Raw genomic sequence first — 17,330 nt, 5'->3', positions numbered from 1 at the left:
GGTGAAGTAGGGGTTTTTGGGTGACCAGTGTGGCAGGGGGCATCCAGTTACAGGAACAAAGAGCCATGGACATGTGTGATGTGGCCATGTCCTGGGACATCTGTGGTTCATGGGCATGGAGTGTCGGTACTTGGAGTGGGAGGTGAGGTCAGACACACGGGCTAAGGCCAGTTCACAGAAGATGTTGATTGCTCTCCAGAGGGCGGTGGTGTTTGGCCACTGTGGGGCACCTGAGCTGGCAGTGACCCAGCAGGATCTGTCAGGCAGACAGGTCAGCCCCGCAGCCCTGAGGAAGGGGGCGGGAGGCTGAAGGCCTCTGTGAGAGCCATCCAGGTCCGGATGGTGCCTGTGGCCTGAACTGTGCTTGAAGCCAGGGGATGAATTTGAGAAGGACACGGTGGCTGCTCAGGTCGGGGAATCCAGGCTGTCCCCAGACTTCTGGCCCAGCTGGTAGCGTGGAAGGCAGAGACCAGGTCAGGGGACCTTGGGGCGAGGCCCATGTTGGGTGGGGTCAGGAAGAGGACTGAGAAGCAGTGACACCCAGCTAGGAGTGTGCCTGCCCATCCTCAGTGTTCCACCAGAACTTGGTGGAGCAGGGATGAGAAGGAGGGGCTGTTGTTTCACATAGTGCAGTTCCTGGTTGCCTCGCCCCAAATAAATGATCCCCCTCCACATCCCTGATCCAGGGAGCTCCTGGCTCAGAGCTCAAGGCGCATGAGTCTGGTGTCTGCATTTTACAGATGTGGGAACTGCGGCCTACAGAGGAAAACGACTTGTCCAAGGTCATACAGCCAATTATGGAGGTGGTGTCCTGACTAGGAACGATAGGCCAATGTAGCAAAGGCTAATGTAGCCCACCTGCCTTAATTGGCGCTGAGAATAGAGCTCTCCTCTGGGCAGAAGTAAATTCGTTTGGGCAGGGCTGAGGTTGGGGTGGGGCATTTGTTTTAGACAGGGAGGGGGTTCCCTGGGGGGAAATTTCTGTTCCTATTTGCCTATTCCTGCTCTAACACAGCTGCAGGAACCCACTTCCTGGAGCCTTAACCACCTCCCCCTGCCCACCCTGGGGAGGGAGGAACCTATGCAGACATTAAAGAAGCTGCCCTTCCTGAGTCTCCCCACCCCAAACAGGCCTTCCCACACCTGGGTGCAGTTTGATGTGGGTCACAGGACCTGCCTGGATCCCAGGAGTCCTGATTCCATTTGTCCTCTCAGCGTTGATACTGGAGAGTCCACCCTGTGCTTGCTGGGGTCTCTGGTAGCTTGCCTGACCCTAGGCTCCCGCAGCTGGAGTGAGGAAAGAAGGGGGCAAATCATCCTGAGGGGTGTGGCCTTCTTGGGGAGGAGCCTGAGTAAGCTACTTACTGGAGAACCGGGACAGGGAGGTGGGAACAATGGATGAATGTGCCAGTTGGGAGATGGGACCATTGTGGGGAGGAAAATGGGTTTTCTGTCACTGCAGTCACTCTGTGGTGGTTGCCCTTCTTGGGCTGTCCTTTGGACAGGGGGACCACAGTCCCAATGGCCACCTTCAGCCAGCCACACCCGAGTTCTGGCTCCAGAGGGAGAGGAGGCCACCACTGAGCCAGCCCCATGTGCCTCATCCCCAGGCCTTTAGGGACTAAGAGCCCCTGTTTGTGGGGCTTCCTGGTGACACAGTGTGCGATTGTCTGGGGTTGGGGTCAGGGGCTCAGTCTGGGCCCGGGGCTGGAGGTGTAGCAGCAGGCGGGGCACAGAGTTCCACCAGCAGCTCACCGGCCTTTCCGGAGAGGCCCCGAATGGCCCCCAGTACTCTCAGGTGCCTCTGTGCCTGGGGCTCCCCACCTTGACTCTGCAGCCACCAAAGCCAGGGTCATGGTGCTGCAGGTCCTGGCCCTGGGTGGTGGGCACAGAGCTGGCACAGTTTGGTGGCTGGATCTCAGGCTCCGATGGACCTTTGCTCTGTGAGAAGAGAAGGTCCTGTCTCAGAGCCAAGCTGAGCGCCCCCTCTCCTGAAAAGGACCTGCCATCCTCTTTCACTTTCCAGAACTTTCTCAGGTTTGTGTCTCAGGGCCTCTGGTAGCTGGCACTCTGCTGCATGACTCCCGCTTGCCCTTCGGCCACGTGTCTGGTGTAAAGCTCCGGCTGCAGGAGCTCAGATAACACTCAGGCCTCAGTATCGAGTTCAGGACTGTGTCTCATCAACAGCCCTACCATAGACCTGGCACTTGCTGTGCGTCCTGCAGTGCTCGAGCACACGGCATGTGTGAGCGCGTCCCATCCCCTAGCAGCCCTGCAAGTTAGGCACTGTTATCACCGACTCTGTGTTTCCGAAGAGGAGATAGACACCGACTTGGGGTTCGAACTAGGATTTGAACCCAGGAATGTGACTCCAGAGCCCGCTCGTAACCTCCCCCTAGGCAGCGCCTTCTGTAGGCACACTCTGAAGGTGGCAATGGGTAGGAGATGGTGTTGCTGGATCACAGGGGTGCCCTGGCCCCAGGGCCTGACCCTACAGGGAATGGCACCCTCACTGTCTTCTGTCCCCTAGGGCCCAATGTCTGAGTCCAAGTTTTGGAGTGAGGCCCCAGCAGTGGGCAGGAGGCTGGGCCAGGGAGCAGGGGTGGGAGCCAAGTCAGGTGGCCCTGTGCTCTGCCATCCCTCAGTGAGCCAGACGTAGGAAGGGAAAGAGGCAGGAGGGCCCCAGAAGCTGAATCCTCAGAGGTGGGAGGGTGAGCTGAAGCCTGGTGGGGCTTCCAGCTTGGGGGAGGTTTCAGCTGGCTGGGGTCTGGGCAGCAGAAGAGGTGAGCACAAGGAGTCCTGGCTGAGCCATCTGAAGGGGTGTGGGGCTGGGGGGAGAGGGAGAGAGAAGGAGAGAGATGGATGGGGTTGGGTGAGGGTGGCAGGGGAGGGATTTAACTTGCTCTCAGCTGCCAGCTTTCTTCATAATCCAGCCTGCCCAGCAGGATCAGTTGGCTGTGTTTACTCATCTCTGATGGACAACGGACAAGGCTCATGTCTTGCTCCAGGACATGTGTCCTATCTGTCCCCTGCATCACCTTGGGTCTCCTCATCTCTCTACCTCACCTGCCCCATAAATGTCTCATTGTCCACCCTGCCTGACCCTCCTCAGCAAGGTTATAATTTAGGTCATTTATCACTTATGACTATTAAGACAAGGGCTGGCTTCAAGTTTAAAGTTCAGTCTACCCCAAACAAAAACAGAGCACTAACTGGGTGACAAGGGGTGATGTTTAATATGCTTCCTTAGAAGAACCCACTGTTGCCCAGCACCTGGGGAGTGGCATTTGCATATAAGGCACACGTGGTAACACTTGCAAAGCCTAGAACAGTGCGGCCGGTGCAAGGTAAGTTGTGCCGAGCGAGCGTGCAGCAAGACGACGGGACAGGCAGTATCTCTCAGAGCTGGTCCTCCCTTTCCTGTCCTCGGTGCAGCATTTGTACTCAGTGCTGTACTCATCGCCTGGACCCTAAGTCAGTCCTCTCTGAGGTGTGTGTGGCGATCTTAGCCCCTGTAGGTTCTACCTGGATTCCCGGGTTCTCTGAGTCTCTGGACAACAATATCAACGGCAATAGTTCCTATTATTTGTTGAGCCAAGCCCCGGGCCTCAGTGAACCTCAGTAGCTTGCCTGTCTGACCTCAGGACCAGAGCTCCCAACCTCCACAAAGGTGGGGTGGGCCCATCTGTCCACCCTTCCTGGCTAGAGACATAGATCTTATCACAGGCAAATGTTTGCTTCCAGATGGGGGCTCTGTGGGTGTGGGCTCCTTCCGGCACACACTGTCCTGGGGATGGAGACCTTCTTTCTTCATCATTTTGTCCTTTCTGCCTGGTGTAGATGGTAACCCCTGTGTCATCTGGGCTGGCCAGGGTGACCCTGAGGCCCTGACCTGGGGAGCAGGAGTAGGTATGTTTGTGTCTGGGAGGGTCTGAGAAAGGGCTGACTGGCACAGGGCCCATGGCCTGGGAGGGGCACCCAACTCCAGGCTGTTTCCTCAGATTCCCTTTCAGTCTCCACCCCTGCCTCTGCACCTGTTGTATTCCCATCATCCCAGGCGGCTGGCAGCTGTCACTGCTGGGGCACCTGTCCCAGCCCCAGAGGACGCCCTGTGGGCTCCTTGGCTCCAGCGGCCCTACAGCACGCAGTGCAGGCTCTGTCTCTCTGCGATTGTGCCCTCATCTCCATCCTTGTTTGTCTTTCTTCCGGACTCCAGGCAGCAGTCCCCCTCTCAGCCTGGCTCTGGGCATGACAGGGCACTCTGGAAGGGGGGGCTCCCTGCCCCCCAATCTCCAGCGCCAGGCCCAGTCTAACAGGGCAGGGACAATGGCCCTGGCAGGTTGGCCTTAAGCCCCACATGCCAGGTGACTCATCAGCTCAATCAAATCCGCCCTTGTTCTTGATGAGAAAGACATGACCTCAAGCAGGAGCTCCCTCCCTGCTCCTGCAGCAGGGCTGCCTCCCCTCCCCGACTTCCCTGGATGGACTACTCCAGATGCCAGGCCCCTCTGCCCACCATAAAGAGAAGTTGTCCCCTCTCCTGTCTAGTCTTGTCTTCCGTGCCTTCTGGTACCCTGACCTGTACGTCATGGTAAGCACCAGATGACATTAATGAGTTCGAGTCCTCCTTACCCTCTATCCACTGTGCAACTGTGGGAAAATCTGCAACTGACTAGGCCTCCTCGCTATATCTGTAAAATGGGTACATTGCTTCTTGGCCTGCCTGGAGGCAGTGGCTGGACCCAATGCTCATTCTCTCTCTCTTTTTATTGTGAGGGTGACAAAAAGTTTATTCTGTATTTCTCATGGTGTCCGGTAGAGGATAAAACTAGAGAGAGGGCCTGGTTTGGAGGTGATGGGGAGGGCACCAGGGCGGGCTGCCTGGGGGCTACAGGGGTTGGAGGGGCAGGCAGACAGAGTCTCCTGAGGGGTAAGGCTGGGTGCTTCCTTCATCCAGCTGTGGCAGAGAAACAGGACAGAGAGTGGGCATAGGGGTCTGGTCAGGAGCGGAAGAGCTTGCTTTGCACAGTCTGTCCCAGAGGGCACAGGGGACCCTCACCACTGGCTCTCTGCACTGCGCACTGTAGAAGTGATACAGCAAATCTCGGATGGGTCCCACGCCCAAGTCAGTGTCCATGACAGCCTTGATTCCAGTGGGCGTCTCCTAGTAAGGGAGTCTGTTTGGAAGGCCAGAAAGCCATCCTTCATGTGTAGTGGGGGCAGCTGGCTGACAAACGAGCAGGTAGAGAAGAGCATCCCGTACATCAGCTTGAACTCCTCTTCCTCAGGGATCCCCGCTTACTTCTTGCGGTGCTGCTTGCTGTAATGCAGACACACTCCATTTCGGCCAAACAGGTACAGGTTGTGGACAGTCATCTGCAGGACACAGATTGTGAGCCTTGTTCCGGAACCACCCACCCTCCGTGGGCCCAGTTTTCCATCCCGGACCCCTCCAACCAGGCCCCAATGCTCTCCTGGGGCTCCTTTCCTTCAGAGACCTTGGCGTCTCTAATTCCGATGGTTTCTACTGTCCAGTGGACTTGTCTCATGTTCTGCTCTGCAGGCGCTGGGTCTGCCATAGACTGAGTTCTAAGAGGGTAGGCTCAGCCTGGGGCTGCAGATGTTGGGCCTTGGGAGACATAGGTGAGAAAGGACTTGGCCCCCAAGAGGGAAAGGGGTTGGCAGACAGGAGATGGCAGGAAGAAGAGGAGAAGCCCGGTGGTGGGAGGGTTTGGGGAGCTGGATGGGGCCAGAGAGTGGGTGTAGCTGGGAGGGGAGTAGCCAGAAAGGGAGGGTTTTTTTTTTCTGAAGGCTGGCAAGGTTTCTGTCGGACCAAGTGTTCCCCAGGGGCTTACCCAGCCCTGCTTTCTGCCTGTGGGCTTTGAGATATAATAGTTTCCCCCCTCCCCCCTAGCTCATGGATGGTCTGCTTTCTGCAAGATGCCCAGGGTGGGCCGCCTATTAGTAGACAGGGAGTGCAGTCTTATGCCAGTCCACAGTCTCCCCTGCCTTCATTTGTGCTCCATCCCTGGGGTGTCACCCTCCGTTCCCTGGAAAACACCTAGGCTCTGCCTTTACCTAGAACGCTTCTGGTTCCTGAAAAACAAGGTCCATTATCCCCTTGTCTTCTTTCCCCCAAGCAAGAAGTTCTCTGCCCTTTGGCCTTTTCTGTCTGGAGTGTGAGTTTTAATGTCGGACAGGTCTGGGATCAAACTCTAGCTTGTCTTGCCTTCAGTGTAACCTCTCGGAGCCCCAGTTTCGCAGCCTGCTGGGTGGGCCTGATTATACTCCTGCAGGGATGCTGAGGCATTGGGTGCAATTGTATGTGCAAAACACTGAGCACGGTGTATGAGCACGGTGCCAGGTGCACGGTTAAGTGTTCAGTAAATGGTCGCCTTTACAGCTTCTCCCCCAGCCTTGCTTGTAGAGTCTCCGTTCTCCTTTCACACCCTTTCCCTCCTTTCACATCCCCTTTCAGCCTTCTCATTTTCTATAGAACGGAGCGCTGGAAGGGTTCAGCCGGTGCCAAAGGAATCTCATACCTTGATCCCAGCATGGCTCCTGCTTGGCTTCTGAAGGGTAGAAGTTGGGTTTTGCTCACCAGTAGGCTGAGTTGGCATTCCGTGAAAACTGAATGAATGAATGAATCAATGAGTGAGTGAATGATGCAGGTCAGAGGTGCTCTCATCCCTTTTAGTAACAGAACTCTGGCCAAATGAAGTTTGATGAGATTCCTCAATAAAGCAGAGAAGGGGTGCGGTGCTCTGCTACAGCACCTGTAGAGGCCTGGGCACTGCTCTGGGGAGGTGATGAGGGGACCCTCTGACGCAGGACATTGCCACTTCCTACTTAAATTGGGGAAGTGGCTGATAGCAAACAGGACCCAAGGAAGTCTGCCGGTAACGGCCTGCAGACAGTGGTGGTGTGAAGGCCCAGGTGCAGGCTGCGTCCCATCCTCTACTCCATTCTCACTCCAATGGCCAGAGTGAGGGTGCTGCCCACCTGCAGGAGTCCAGGTTAGCTGAGCCCTCACCCTGCCTCCATCCCTGCTCGGTTACTTCCCCTAGTCCTGTTTCTGGAAAATTCAGTGCCGTCAGTTCCATCTGTGAGATATTTTCTGAGCACCTGCTCTGTGCAGGCATGACGCTGGGCCTGAGGAGAGTGTGGGCAAGTCAGGTGCAGGCCCGACCCACTGGAGGCCACTGTTTTCTCCCCTGGTGTCTTTTGCCTCCTCCCATGCATTCTGCACACCAGATGGCATGGTGACCTTTCAGAAATGCAGTCTGGTCTTGTTGCCTTCCTGTTAAAACCAGCCAGGGGCTCCCTGTCACTCTCAGACAAAAGGCCAGGTTCTTCACCCTGCTCTTTGGGCCCACATGCTGTGTCTCCAACCCACCTTGGCTTGCCATCCGAGCATTTCCCCAGGATCCCCCTGCATCCCTGCTGCAGCCATAGCAACCTGGCTTCTCAGAGGTGTGGGGCTCACCCCAGTCACAGGGCCTTTGCATGTACTGTGCTCACTCTCTGGAGCATTCTCCCCTCAATCGACCTGCAGATGCACAGACATGCCTGCTTTGCTTCACCCTTGCTTTTCTGGGATGCCAAGTGCCCCCAAACCTGGCTCCTTTGTTTCAGAACACTTTTCCAGGACTGTGATGGCGTCCTTGGGGAGGCTCCTCGATAAATGTCTGTTTCCCTCTGGACCCTGAGTCCACAAGAGCAGGGCCTGTCTGTGGTTGATCATCACTACATCCCCAGTGTGTAGCTCAGTGTTTGGCACCTGGCAGGCGCTCAGAAATGTTGTTCAGCTTGAATTGTGGAGACGTACCCGGGAGAAGCCAAGGGCATCGACAATGCCACAGCTAGGGTGGAGTAGGACGAGGGGTTGGGAGAGGCATAGGTTGGGCTCAGAGGAGAGACAGGCTCCAAGAAGGGGGACTTATTCTATATCTGGGGCCCTGGGGAGGCTTCCCAGAAGAAGTGTGACCAGTGCTGAGGGTCTGGGAAGACCAGGCTGGCCTCTGGAGGGGATGGCAGGACAGGGCCCTGCCAGGTGTATTAAAAGGGAGGCAGGATGAGGGGGGTTGACTCTGCTGCTGCAGGAACAGCCTCCAGAGTGGCCTCTTTTACCTCAGTTTCCTCATCTATAGAATGGGTATACGATGCAACCTATGTCTTAGGGATGGCGTGAGGACCGAACGAGTTAACGTGTGCAATGCGCCCAGCTCAGCCCCTCCCAGCGCCCAGGCCGCTGAGTTCCATCTGATAGGGGCAGCCCCCGTTCTTTTTACAGCTTCTTCCTTCCCATCCTCCTCCTCCTTCCCACCCTCTGCCTCCTGACCTTCCTTCCCTACCCGGTTCTTTCCCTAGGAACCCAGGTCCCGAAGCCCGATGACAGAGGCTGGGGGCTGGCCAGGGCCTGGGAGGAGGTAGCTGTCCTGTTTTCCTGGGAGAGGACCCTGTCCTGCAAAGAGCTGGGGACTGTGACATTGGCCCACAGACCTGGGCTTGAGTCCTGCCTCTGCCTCTGACCTGCTGGTAAACCTCAGGCCAGTTCCTGAGCCTCTCAGAGCCCCCAGTTTCTTTTCTGTGAGGTATCTGTGGGTCCCACATCTCAAGATTTCTCCAGAGACTGTGTGATCTGTGGCAATGTGCGTGTGCTGAGTGTGTACATTGCGAGGTGTGTGTGTGGCAGGTGAGTGTGTGTCTGGTGGGCAGTAGGGGCAAAGTGTGTACAGTGGTGAATGCTTGCGAGTGCTCGTGAGCCCGTGTTGGAGTATATACACGCACATGGCGTCGATGGGTCATGTGGTCCACATGTGTTGGTGTGTGCCTGTGCATGTTTGTGATCAAAGGGGCAGTTAGGTGTGGGTGTAAAAGTGTGGATTCTGGTGCCAGACTGCCTGCCTTTGCATCCCAGCCCTGCCACCTTCTAGGCAGGTCATCTTTTTATCTCAGCGTTTTCGTCTGTAAGATAATAATAATAATAATGGTACCTATCGATAGTGACAATAATAGCGACCTCATCATGCAGCCCACGGAGGCCAAAGGGATTCATACTCCTAAAGCACTTGCAACAGAGCCTGAAAGAAGACAGAAGCAGGGTCAGCTTCTTGTTACTAAGCTCCACTAGCCAGATCGTAAGCCCCTTGCAGGCAGGGGCCTTGTCTATTTGCTCACCATGGTATCATTGCGCCCCCTGATATCTGCACGTAGTAGGTGCGCAATGACATGTGAACAGCTGAAGGCCTCAGTAAATGGTGAGGTTGTGTGTGTGAGGGATGAGGTTTGTGATGGGGAGTGTGTGTGCACTTGTGTACGCGCGCTCAGGCCAGGGCACTTCCAGCGCTTTCTGGAGCTGGCTATTTCAGGAAGCCTCTAGTCTCCTCCTCCTTATGTAAATAAACATGACAGATCCCATTGCCTGTACCAGCTCTGGGAGGCGGGGGAGGCTCTGGGAGTGGGTGGAAGCTGGGAGGCAGCGGTGAGCGGTGAGCCGGGCCACCAGGGTGTGCGTGCCTGTGTGGCCAGGTGCTGCCTGCCGTGTGTGCGGGAGGGAGCACGGGAGGGGCAGGCTCAGCCCTGCCATGCGGGCTGCCAACTGCAGGGGAGGAGAGGGGGCAGGAGGAGGGGAACCGGCAGCCAGGGAGGCTTGGTGACAAGGCCTGCTAGCCAAACGGAGGTGGCTGTGCTGCCTACTGCCTGTGATGGGGGGACAGATCACCCGGAGCACCCTCCACGGTAAGGCCCCAGCTGATGCCTGGGGATGTGCCCACCCCCAGCCTGCCTGGGTACCACCTAGGGAGGCTGGGCCTGAGAGGCACTGGGGCTTGAAGGTACAATCATCCCCCTGCCTCTTTACTCCTTGGGGGTCTCCTTTGGGTGGCAGAAACTGGGGTGGAGGAAAGCAAGGGTGTTGGGAAGAGCAGGCAGAGGGGGGCTTTCCCTGGCAACCAGTAGAAAGTCAAGCAGCTGAGTCTCCCCACAAAGTGTCCTTGTCCTCTTATCTCCCCAGGTGCTGACAAGCCCCCAGGTGAGGTGTGAGGTCTGGGATGTCCATACCCCCCTTTCCCAGAACCGGGGCCAAGTGGTTTGACAGCTGGGGGGACCTGTTTGTGGGCCTTGGGATGTACTGAGTTCCATGATGGAGCTGTAGAGAGATGTGTGGGCACACTCAAGTGTGCACGAGTGTGTGTGCGTGCCTTTGCTCATAGTGTGCACTGGAGGTATCTGTGGGTGTGTGCCTGGGCCAGCTGGTGCCTAAGCACATAGGTGTGCAAGTCACAGCTCCCCATAGTGTGTGCTCTGCTGGGGAGGTCAGGGAACTTCTGATCCCTGGGGTTCATGTCCACAGTCAGACAGAAAAGACCGGCAAGTGGGTGAAGGAGTGGGAGGGGGAGTGCAGCTTGGCTCCCTATTCACAGGGCTCCTGCGTGCCCAGCTCGTGTCCCCTCACCCACCTGGACCGAGTGCCGGGCTCTGGGGGTGACATGGCTGCTGTGGCACCATACCCAGGAGCTGGGGTTCCTGCTGCCTGGTGCCAGGACGGGGAGGGCTGACCTTGGGGAGTCCCTGGGCCCGCCTCCCTCCTCGGACAGGGCACTAGGGGATGGGGCAGCCTACATCTGCTGAGTCCTGTGGTGCTGAGGCACCACCAAAGGCCCAGGAAGGAAGAAGGAGTGGGAAGCCGCGGCCAGGGCTGGTGACCAGGTGGCTTCCTTCCTCTAGGCTCTGGACTTTGAGAGAGTAATTTCTAATTAGAAAAGAAAAAGCCAGGGAAGGAGACATGGGAAAAGCAAATCATTGGCTCTCCTAAAAGGAAATGAATTTTGACCTGGGCCTGGAGCGCTAAGTGACAGATGGAAGGCCCTGCAAGACACATAATCCGGAGCCAGCCAGAGCCAATGCCAGTGGCCTGGGCCTTGGCCTGAGACTCGGACTGGCTGACCTGGCCCTGGCCCTGCCTGTCCATGGGGCGGGGGCTCCTCTCAGGCCCCTTGGCCCCAGCGGGCCTGTTGGCACAAGGTCTGAGGCAGACTGGCATTTTCCAGTGGAGTCAGACTTGGGCAAGCCCGTGGCCTGGGAAGGACCGAGAGGCCCTCTGAACAGGCTCGGGATACAGCACGCTGTCCTCAAGCTGCCTTGGAGCATAGGCTTCAGAGGGGAGTAAGGACCCCAAGACCCCCCTGCGGGTGGAATCTGGCTGTCAAGAGCTCATGCACTGGAGTAGGTAGACATGTTGTAGAGGCAAGTGTCTCCCTTGAGCCTCGGCTTTCCCCTCTGTCAATGAGGTTGGATTGTAGTGCCCTCCTCCTGGGACGGCTGGGAGCATTACATGGACGACGTAAGGACCTAACATGGGTCCAAAGGGCTTGGAAAGGCGTTCTGAGGCTATGGTCATGTTCCTTCCCTCTCACCCTGGGGGCAGGAGGATAGCTTAAGTGTGCCGAGGACTCTACAGCTGGGCCATCCAGGCTCGGTGGCCCTTGGCGAGTGCTAATGGCCCATCAGCTTTGGCCTCCACCCCCGTGCCAGGACCACTGTCCCTAGTCTGGGTCCCTGCTGAGTGGCTCTGGCCCCTGTCTCAGCAGCCATCACCACGAGTAGGAGACAGGGGTTGGGGGTTGTGGAGATGGGATTTGCCTGTGCCCACACCTGCATGCATATCCTCGCACTTCCCCCCAGGGCCACGTGCACCCACATCTGTGCACATCCCAGTGGCTCTGGTTTCACTTCCTTCTTCCTGGGAGGTGAGCTGGGGAGTGGGGGATGCAGGGGACCAGTCCCTTCTTGGGGCTCCCTGCCCACAGCCTGCCTGCTGAGGACACGGTGGTACTGTTTCCGATCATTTTCTCCCCATGGGCCTCACGGTTTGGTTTCCTTCAGTGGAAGATTTTGGGTTGCTGGGTTACCATGCGAGGTGAGGGGGAGGTGACAGCGACCCCATGCCGCGCGCATGTGTGTGTGTGTCTGGGGTCTGCAGGTTGCGTGTCTGTGGTTTAGGCCTCTCTGTGTGACGTGTATTTGTGTAGTCTGTAGGGGTTGCGTGTTGTCGTGTCTGCATTTCTATGTGTGAGTAGCCGCCTTTGTGGCACTCTGTGCCCACAACATGTCCTTGTCATTCTGTAGATGTCAGTGAGTCGTGTGTGTGTGTGTGTTGTGGGGCTGCTGCTGAGGAGTCTGGCCGCTCCTCTGGGACCCGCCTGGCAGGGGACCCATGAGAGAAATTAATTCCCATTTGGAAAATGGTTTTGGCACTTACATGCTTGATTTCTTTCATTGGGCAGATTCCCAGAGCTCCCCCATCTTGAGGGAAGTTGGGGGGTTAGGGAGAGCACAGAGGGAGGCAGATAGGATACTAGGAGCCCTCCCCTCCCCTCCACTTCCCTCCCCTTCCTCCTTTTCCTCCTCCAACACTCCCCCCAGGGCAAGGAAGTGACCTGTGGCTGAGGGGTTGATGTGATGAGTGGATGACATGTACAGATGTGCCCAGACATACATCAGTCCCAGGTTGGTCTCTGGGCAAACAGACCCTAGGTGCTGGGGTGCAGGGACCCGAGTAATTGGTCCCCATGCTGTCCTGTCACAAGGCGGCTGCTGTGACCTAGAAGGAAATGGACGGCAGTTCAGAGGGGAAGCCAGGCTTTGCCCTTCTGCAGCTGACTCCCTGCTTCTCCTTGGGTTCCCTAACCCTCAGACCGGCAGCAGGGGAGAGGGCGTCAGGTGGGCTTAGGAGACCTGGGATTAGCACAGCAGGAGCCGTCTGTCTCCTGGCAGCAGCTCTGGAGGCTCAGGCCAAGGTGGGCCTGGCAGGTATGTCTGTGAACACATGCACACATGCGCACCACCCCCCACTAGTGCTTATAGGCTCTGGGAGGGCAGGGGTCAGGCTGATCCATTTCTGTATTCTCTCAACCCAGTGAGTGCCAGGCACACAGTGGACACCAGCAGTGGCATGGTCAGTGGGTCGGAGGGAAGAGGGTGGGGTAGAGGCCCTGGGCCTCTGGACTACACAGCAGCTGGAGCTGCAGGTGGCCTGCAGAGGCAGATGAGATGGAACCATCAGGAGCACTTCAGAAGATGTGAGGCCTGAGACCAGGCGAGGTTGGAGAGGAAGGGGCAGGTGGGCTGGTGTTCTCCTCGAGAGTCTGCATCCTATTCCAGGCTTACTGGCTAGTTCCTTTATCTATCTGAGTCTCAGCGCACTCTTCAGTAAATGGGGGGTGATAAGGCTCACCCTGAGGGGCTGTAGGGAGGACTGAGTGAGCTGTGGGCACAGGGGCAGCACACCCGGCATGCAGTAAGCACTCCGTGAACGGATGTCCAGGCCGCTGTGTGCTTGCCAGGGTGCACGCTACATGCACCTACTTGGCTGCCTCCAAGAACCAAGACTCCAGTTTCTGCCTTGTCAGTCCTGGGGGGCCCCTAGGACAGAATACTCCCTGGGTGCTTCTGTCTGCTGTTAGGCACACGCACTGGCTGTATGTGTGTGTACACATGAGCGAGCGTGGATTTGCGTAAGGGGAACTAAAGTTGATGTTGGCACGGTGTGTGCATTTATGTGACAGACACGCTCCCTGTCATTCTCTCAGGCCTGGCCTGGGTGGGGGCTTTGGGGAGGCACTGTGAACTGACTCTGAAATAGTTCTCATCTGGAATCCCCTTCTGGAGTCTTGGGGTCGGGTGGGAGAGTGGGAAGAGGAGGGCTGGTTCCCTCCCAGCAGCGAGGATGTTGGGAGGCACATCTGTTTGCACATCTGGCTGCTGGAAACTTCCGAGACTGAGATGTCGCAGAGGGAGTGAGAGCGGGAGGCTCAGCGTGGAGATGGGCTGGTCAGGAGGGTGCCCATCATGCCCTCTCCCTGCCACTCTCCTTTGCTCACCTCGTCATCAGCAATGACCTCAGTCTCCCTGGGAGCAGCAGGATCTGCTGTGCGCACAGCCGGGCACTCCGGGCGATGATGAGGTACCTAGATGGCCCCTGTCCCTAGATGCCAAGGGTCTCTGCACAGGGGCTGTAGAGGTCACGGAGAAGCTGACTAGGGCTCAGTGGTCACAGAGGGGAGAGGCACTGAAGGTGGTGGCCAGCTAGCAGGGGCCCAGGTAGGACATGTGCACAGTGAGACGGACATGAGTCCAGAGCCAACCCACCGCTGACTCGCTGTGTGACCCTGGGCAGCTTATTACCTCTCTCAGCTTGTTTACTTACCTAAAAATGGGACTAATTGATACTGCATTGCTGTGTAACTTACCCATCGCTGCATAACAAATTACCCCAAGAGGTAGTGGCTTAAAGCAACATTTAATGGTCTCATAGCTTCTGTGGTCAGGGATCTTAACATGCTTTAGATGGGTGTCTCCATCTTCCTGCCTCGTGATGTTGCAGTCAAGTCATTGGCCCGGGCTGTGATCCCTCACCTGAAGGCTTGCCTGGCCGGGGTTTGTATCCAAGCTGACGCCTGGAGCAATCGGCAGTCCTTGGTCCCTTCCCACGTGGGCTTCTGCTTGGGGTTGCCTTATGACATGGCCCCTGGGTTCCCCAGAGGGAGCAAGCCTGGAGAGGCGAACAAGAGTAACCAAGATGGAGGCCGAAGGTGTCTTATAACCCAGTCTTAGGAGTGATGCCCGTTACTTCTGCTGCTTTCCATTTGTTAGAAGCTAGTTGCTAATCCTCTTCACACTGGAGGGAAGGGGATTACTAGAGGAAGGGCATGACTGCCTGGTGGTGAATGGGGAGTCCCTGGGGCTATGTTCAAGGCTGCTTCCCACAGACATCTACCTTTCAGAGACTCGCAGGGCAAGGCAGGGTTGCACATGAAAGGCATCTGGTGCCATGTCTGATACACAAGAAAAAATCACCCTCATGGCCTTTCTTTTCTCCTTTCTCCCACAGGCAAGTGGCAGCTATTGAAGGTTCTTGAGCAGGCAGGGCCGTCGTCAGGCATGTAGTGTGGGATCTTAGTACTAGGCAGTGAAGGAAGCTGTCCTTTTCGTCCTCTCTTACTTCAATTTCTCCACAGGACACCAGAAAGGGAAAGGTACAGAGTGGGGGCTCCTTGGCCACTTGCCGATTGATCAGTAGCTTGAAGAATTGAACAGCGGCGACTTATTCAATAGCTCTCATTGAGCACCTGCTGAGTGCTCTGAGCCGGGCACCTGGGAAACAGCAGGAGAAGAGACAGAAGAGACAGTGGTCTCATCCTCCAGAGGCTCACTGTCCACCAGGGAGACCACAAGTAACCCCGAAGGCTTTTCTGGCCAGAAAGCTGCCCTGAAGAACACAGACGTGATCTGAGTGAGTCTTTCTCAGCTGACCCAAGGATGGCACGTAACCTGGACCACTCTGGGTATGGAGAAGATGTCAGTGCTTCATCGCTTTCAGGGGATGCCCTGGGACACTTGGGCTTAGTTCTATGGGGGAATCAGAGTTGAGAAAGGCTGCTTGGGTGTGGATGCTCTTTTAGGGGTGTGTGGGGTCCCAGGAGGTACATAGCAGGGTCCCTAACCTAGTCTAGGGCCAGAAAGACTTCTGGGAGGAAGTGGAGTTTATCATCAAGGCCTGAAGGATGCATGAGAGAAAGGCATATATGGGTGAGAAGGAGGGAGGAAACGTTCCCAGCAGAAGTCGTAGCAGCTCTGCCTGATACAGAGAAACAGACACAGGGGGGCTGCCAAAATGAGCAGGCAAAGAAACGTGGCCCAAATGCAAGAACAGATCAAAACTCCAGAAAAAGAACTATGCAAAATGGAGATAAGCAATCTATCAGATGCAGAGTTCAAAGCACTGGTTATAAGGATGCTCAAGGAACTTAGTGAGGACCTCAACAGAATAAAAAAGACCCAGTCAGAAATGAAGGATACACTAATTGAAATGAAGAAGAATTTATAAGGAAACAATAGTAGAGTGGATGAAACCGAGAATCAAGTCAGTGATATGGAACATAAGGAAATGAAAAACAACCAATCAGAACAACAAGAAGAAAAAAGAATCCAAAAAAATGAGGACAGTATAAGCAGCCCCTGGGACAACTTCAAGCATTCCAACATTCACATCATAGGGGTGCCAGAAGGAGAAGAGTAAGAGCAAGAAATTGGAAATCTATTTGAAAAAATAAGGAAAGAAAACCTCCCTAATTTGGTGAGGGAAATAGACATACGAGTCCAGGAAGCACAGAGAGTCCCAAACAAGATGGATGCAAAGAGGCCCACCTCAAGACACATCATAATTAAAATGCTAAAGTTTAAAGATAAAGAGAGAATCTTAAAAGCAGCAAGAGAAAAGCACTTAGTTACCTACAAGAAAGCCCCCATAAGGCTGTCAGCTGATTTCTCAAAAGAGATGTTGCAGGCTAAAGGGACTGGCAAGAATTATTCAGTCATGAAAAGCAGGAACCTACAGCCAAGATTGCTCTACCCAGCAAAGCTATCATGTAGAATCAAGGGACAGATAAAGTACTTCCCAGACAAGAAAAAACTAAAGGAGTTCATCATCACCAAACCATTATTATATGAAATGTTAAAGGGACTTATTTAAGAAAAAGAAGTTCTTATTTAAGAAGAAGAACTATGAACAATAAAATGGCATAAATATATAACTATCAACAATTGAATCTAAAAAACAAACTAAACAAACAAGAAGAACAGACAGAATCATGGACACAGAGAGCATTTTGATGGTTGCCAGATGGGAGGTGGGTGTAGGGGAATGGGAGAAGAGGTGATGGATTAAGAAGTACAAATAGGTAGGTACAAAATAGCCATGGGGATGTAAAATCCAGCATAGGAAATGGAGTAGCCGAAGGACTCATACACATGACCCATGGGCATGAACAATGGTGGGGGAATGGCCTGAGGTGTAGGGAGTGCTTGGTGGAAGGGGGCAAAGGGGAAGAATTGGGACGACTGTAATAGCATAATCAGTAAAATATAATATTTTTAAAAGTTCCCAGAAGAGAAATGGGCTTGGACCAAGCCTGGAGGCAAGAAGCAGGCGAGAGAGGTGGGCTTCTTGAAGGAACCCAGAGAAGTGAACACCTGCCCAGTTCACAATCCTCTCTCTTACCCAAGCCTCCCCCGCCCCCTGCTCTCCCACCCTGAAACTGGCTCCCAAAGTCTTTCTGCCCGAGAGAGCCTCGTTCAATGAATGCACCTAAGCTAGTCCAAGTCAGGCCACCCTGACGCTCTGGAATTAGGGCAGTTGGGATAAGAAAACAGAGGTGTCTGGACTGAAGTGAGCCCATCATTTCCTCTGGTGGTGGTTGTTGCTTTTGTACAAAAAAAAAGGCGTTATCTTGGGATCAGGTGTCCAAGTTTGTAAAATTCTTTCACAT

At 55.2% G+C, this 17,330-nt stretch overlaps 1 protein-coding gene across 3 annotated transcripts in view; it reads left to right on the top strand.

Annotated features, from left to right (window-relative positions):
- The window catches only part of NEURL1 (neuralized E3 ubiquitin protein ligase 1), a 77,267-nt gene that overhangs the window by 33,673 nt on the left and 26,264 nt on the right, over positions 1–17,330 (top strand). Inside the window, exon 1 of one of the 3 annotated variants that reach the window (XM_053923203.1) lies at positions 9,471–9,741. The exons of the other annotated variants lie outside the window; for them this stretch is intronic. Coding sequence (XP_053779178.1) covers positions 9,708–9,741 — 34 coding nt within the window. The 5' untranslated portion in view covers positions 9,471–9,707. Of the gene's footprint in view, positions 1–9,470; positions 9,742–17,330 lie in introns of those variants that run through there. 3 annotated transcript variants of the gene reach the window in all.

This window comes from Desmodus rotundus, chromosome 4 (genome assembly GCF_022682495.2).
Source record: "Desmodus rotundus isolate HL8 chromosome 4, HLdesRot8A.1, whole genome shotgun sequence".
NCBI classification, from domain to species: domain Eukaryota; kingdom Metazoa; phylum Chordata; class Mammalia; order Chiroptera; family Phyllostomidae; genus Desmodus; species Desmodus rotundus.
This window is presented reverse-complemented; position numbering and strand designations above follow the sequence as displayed.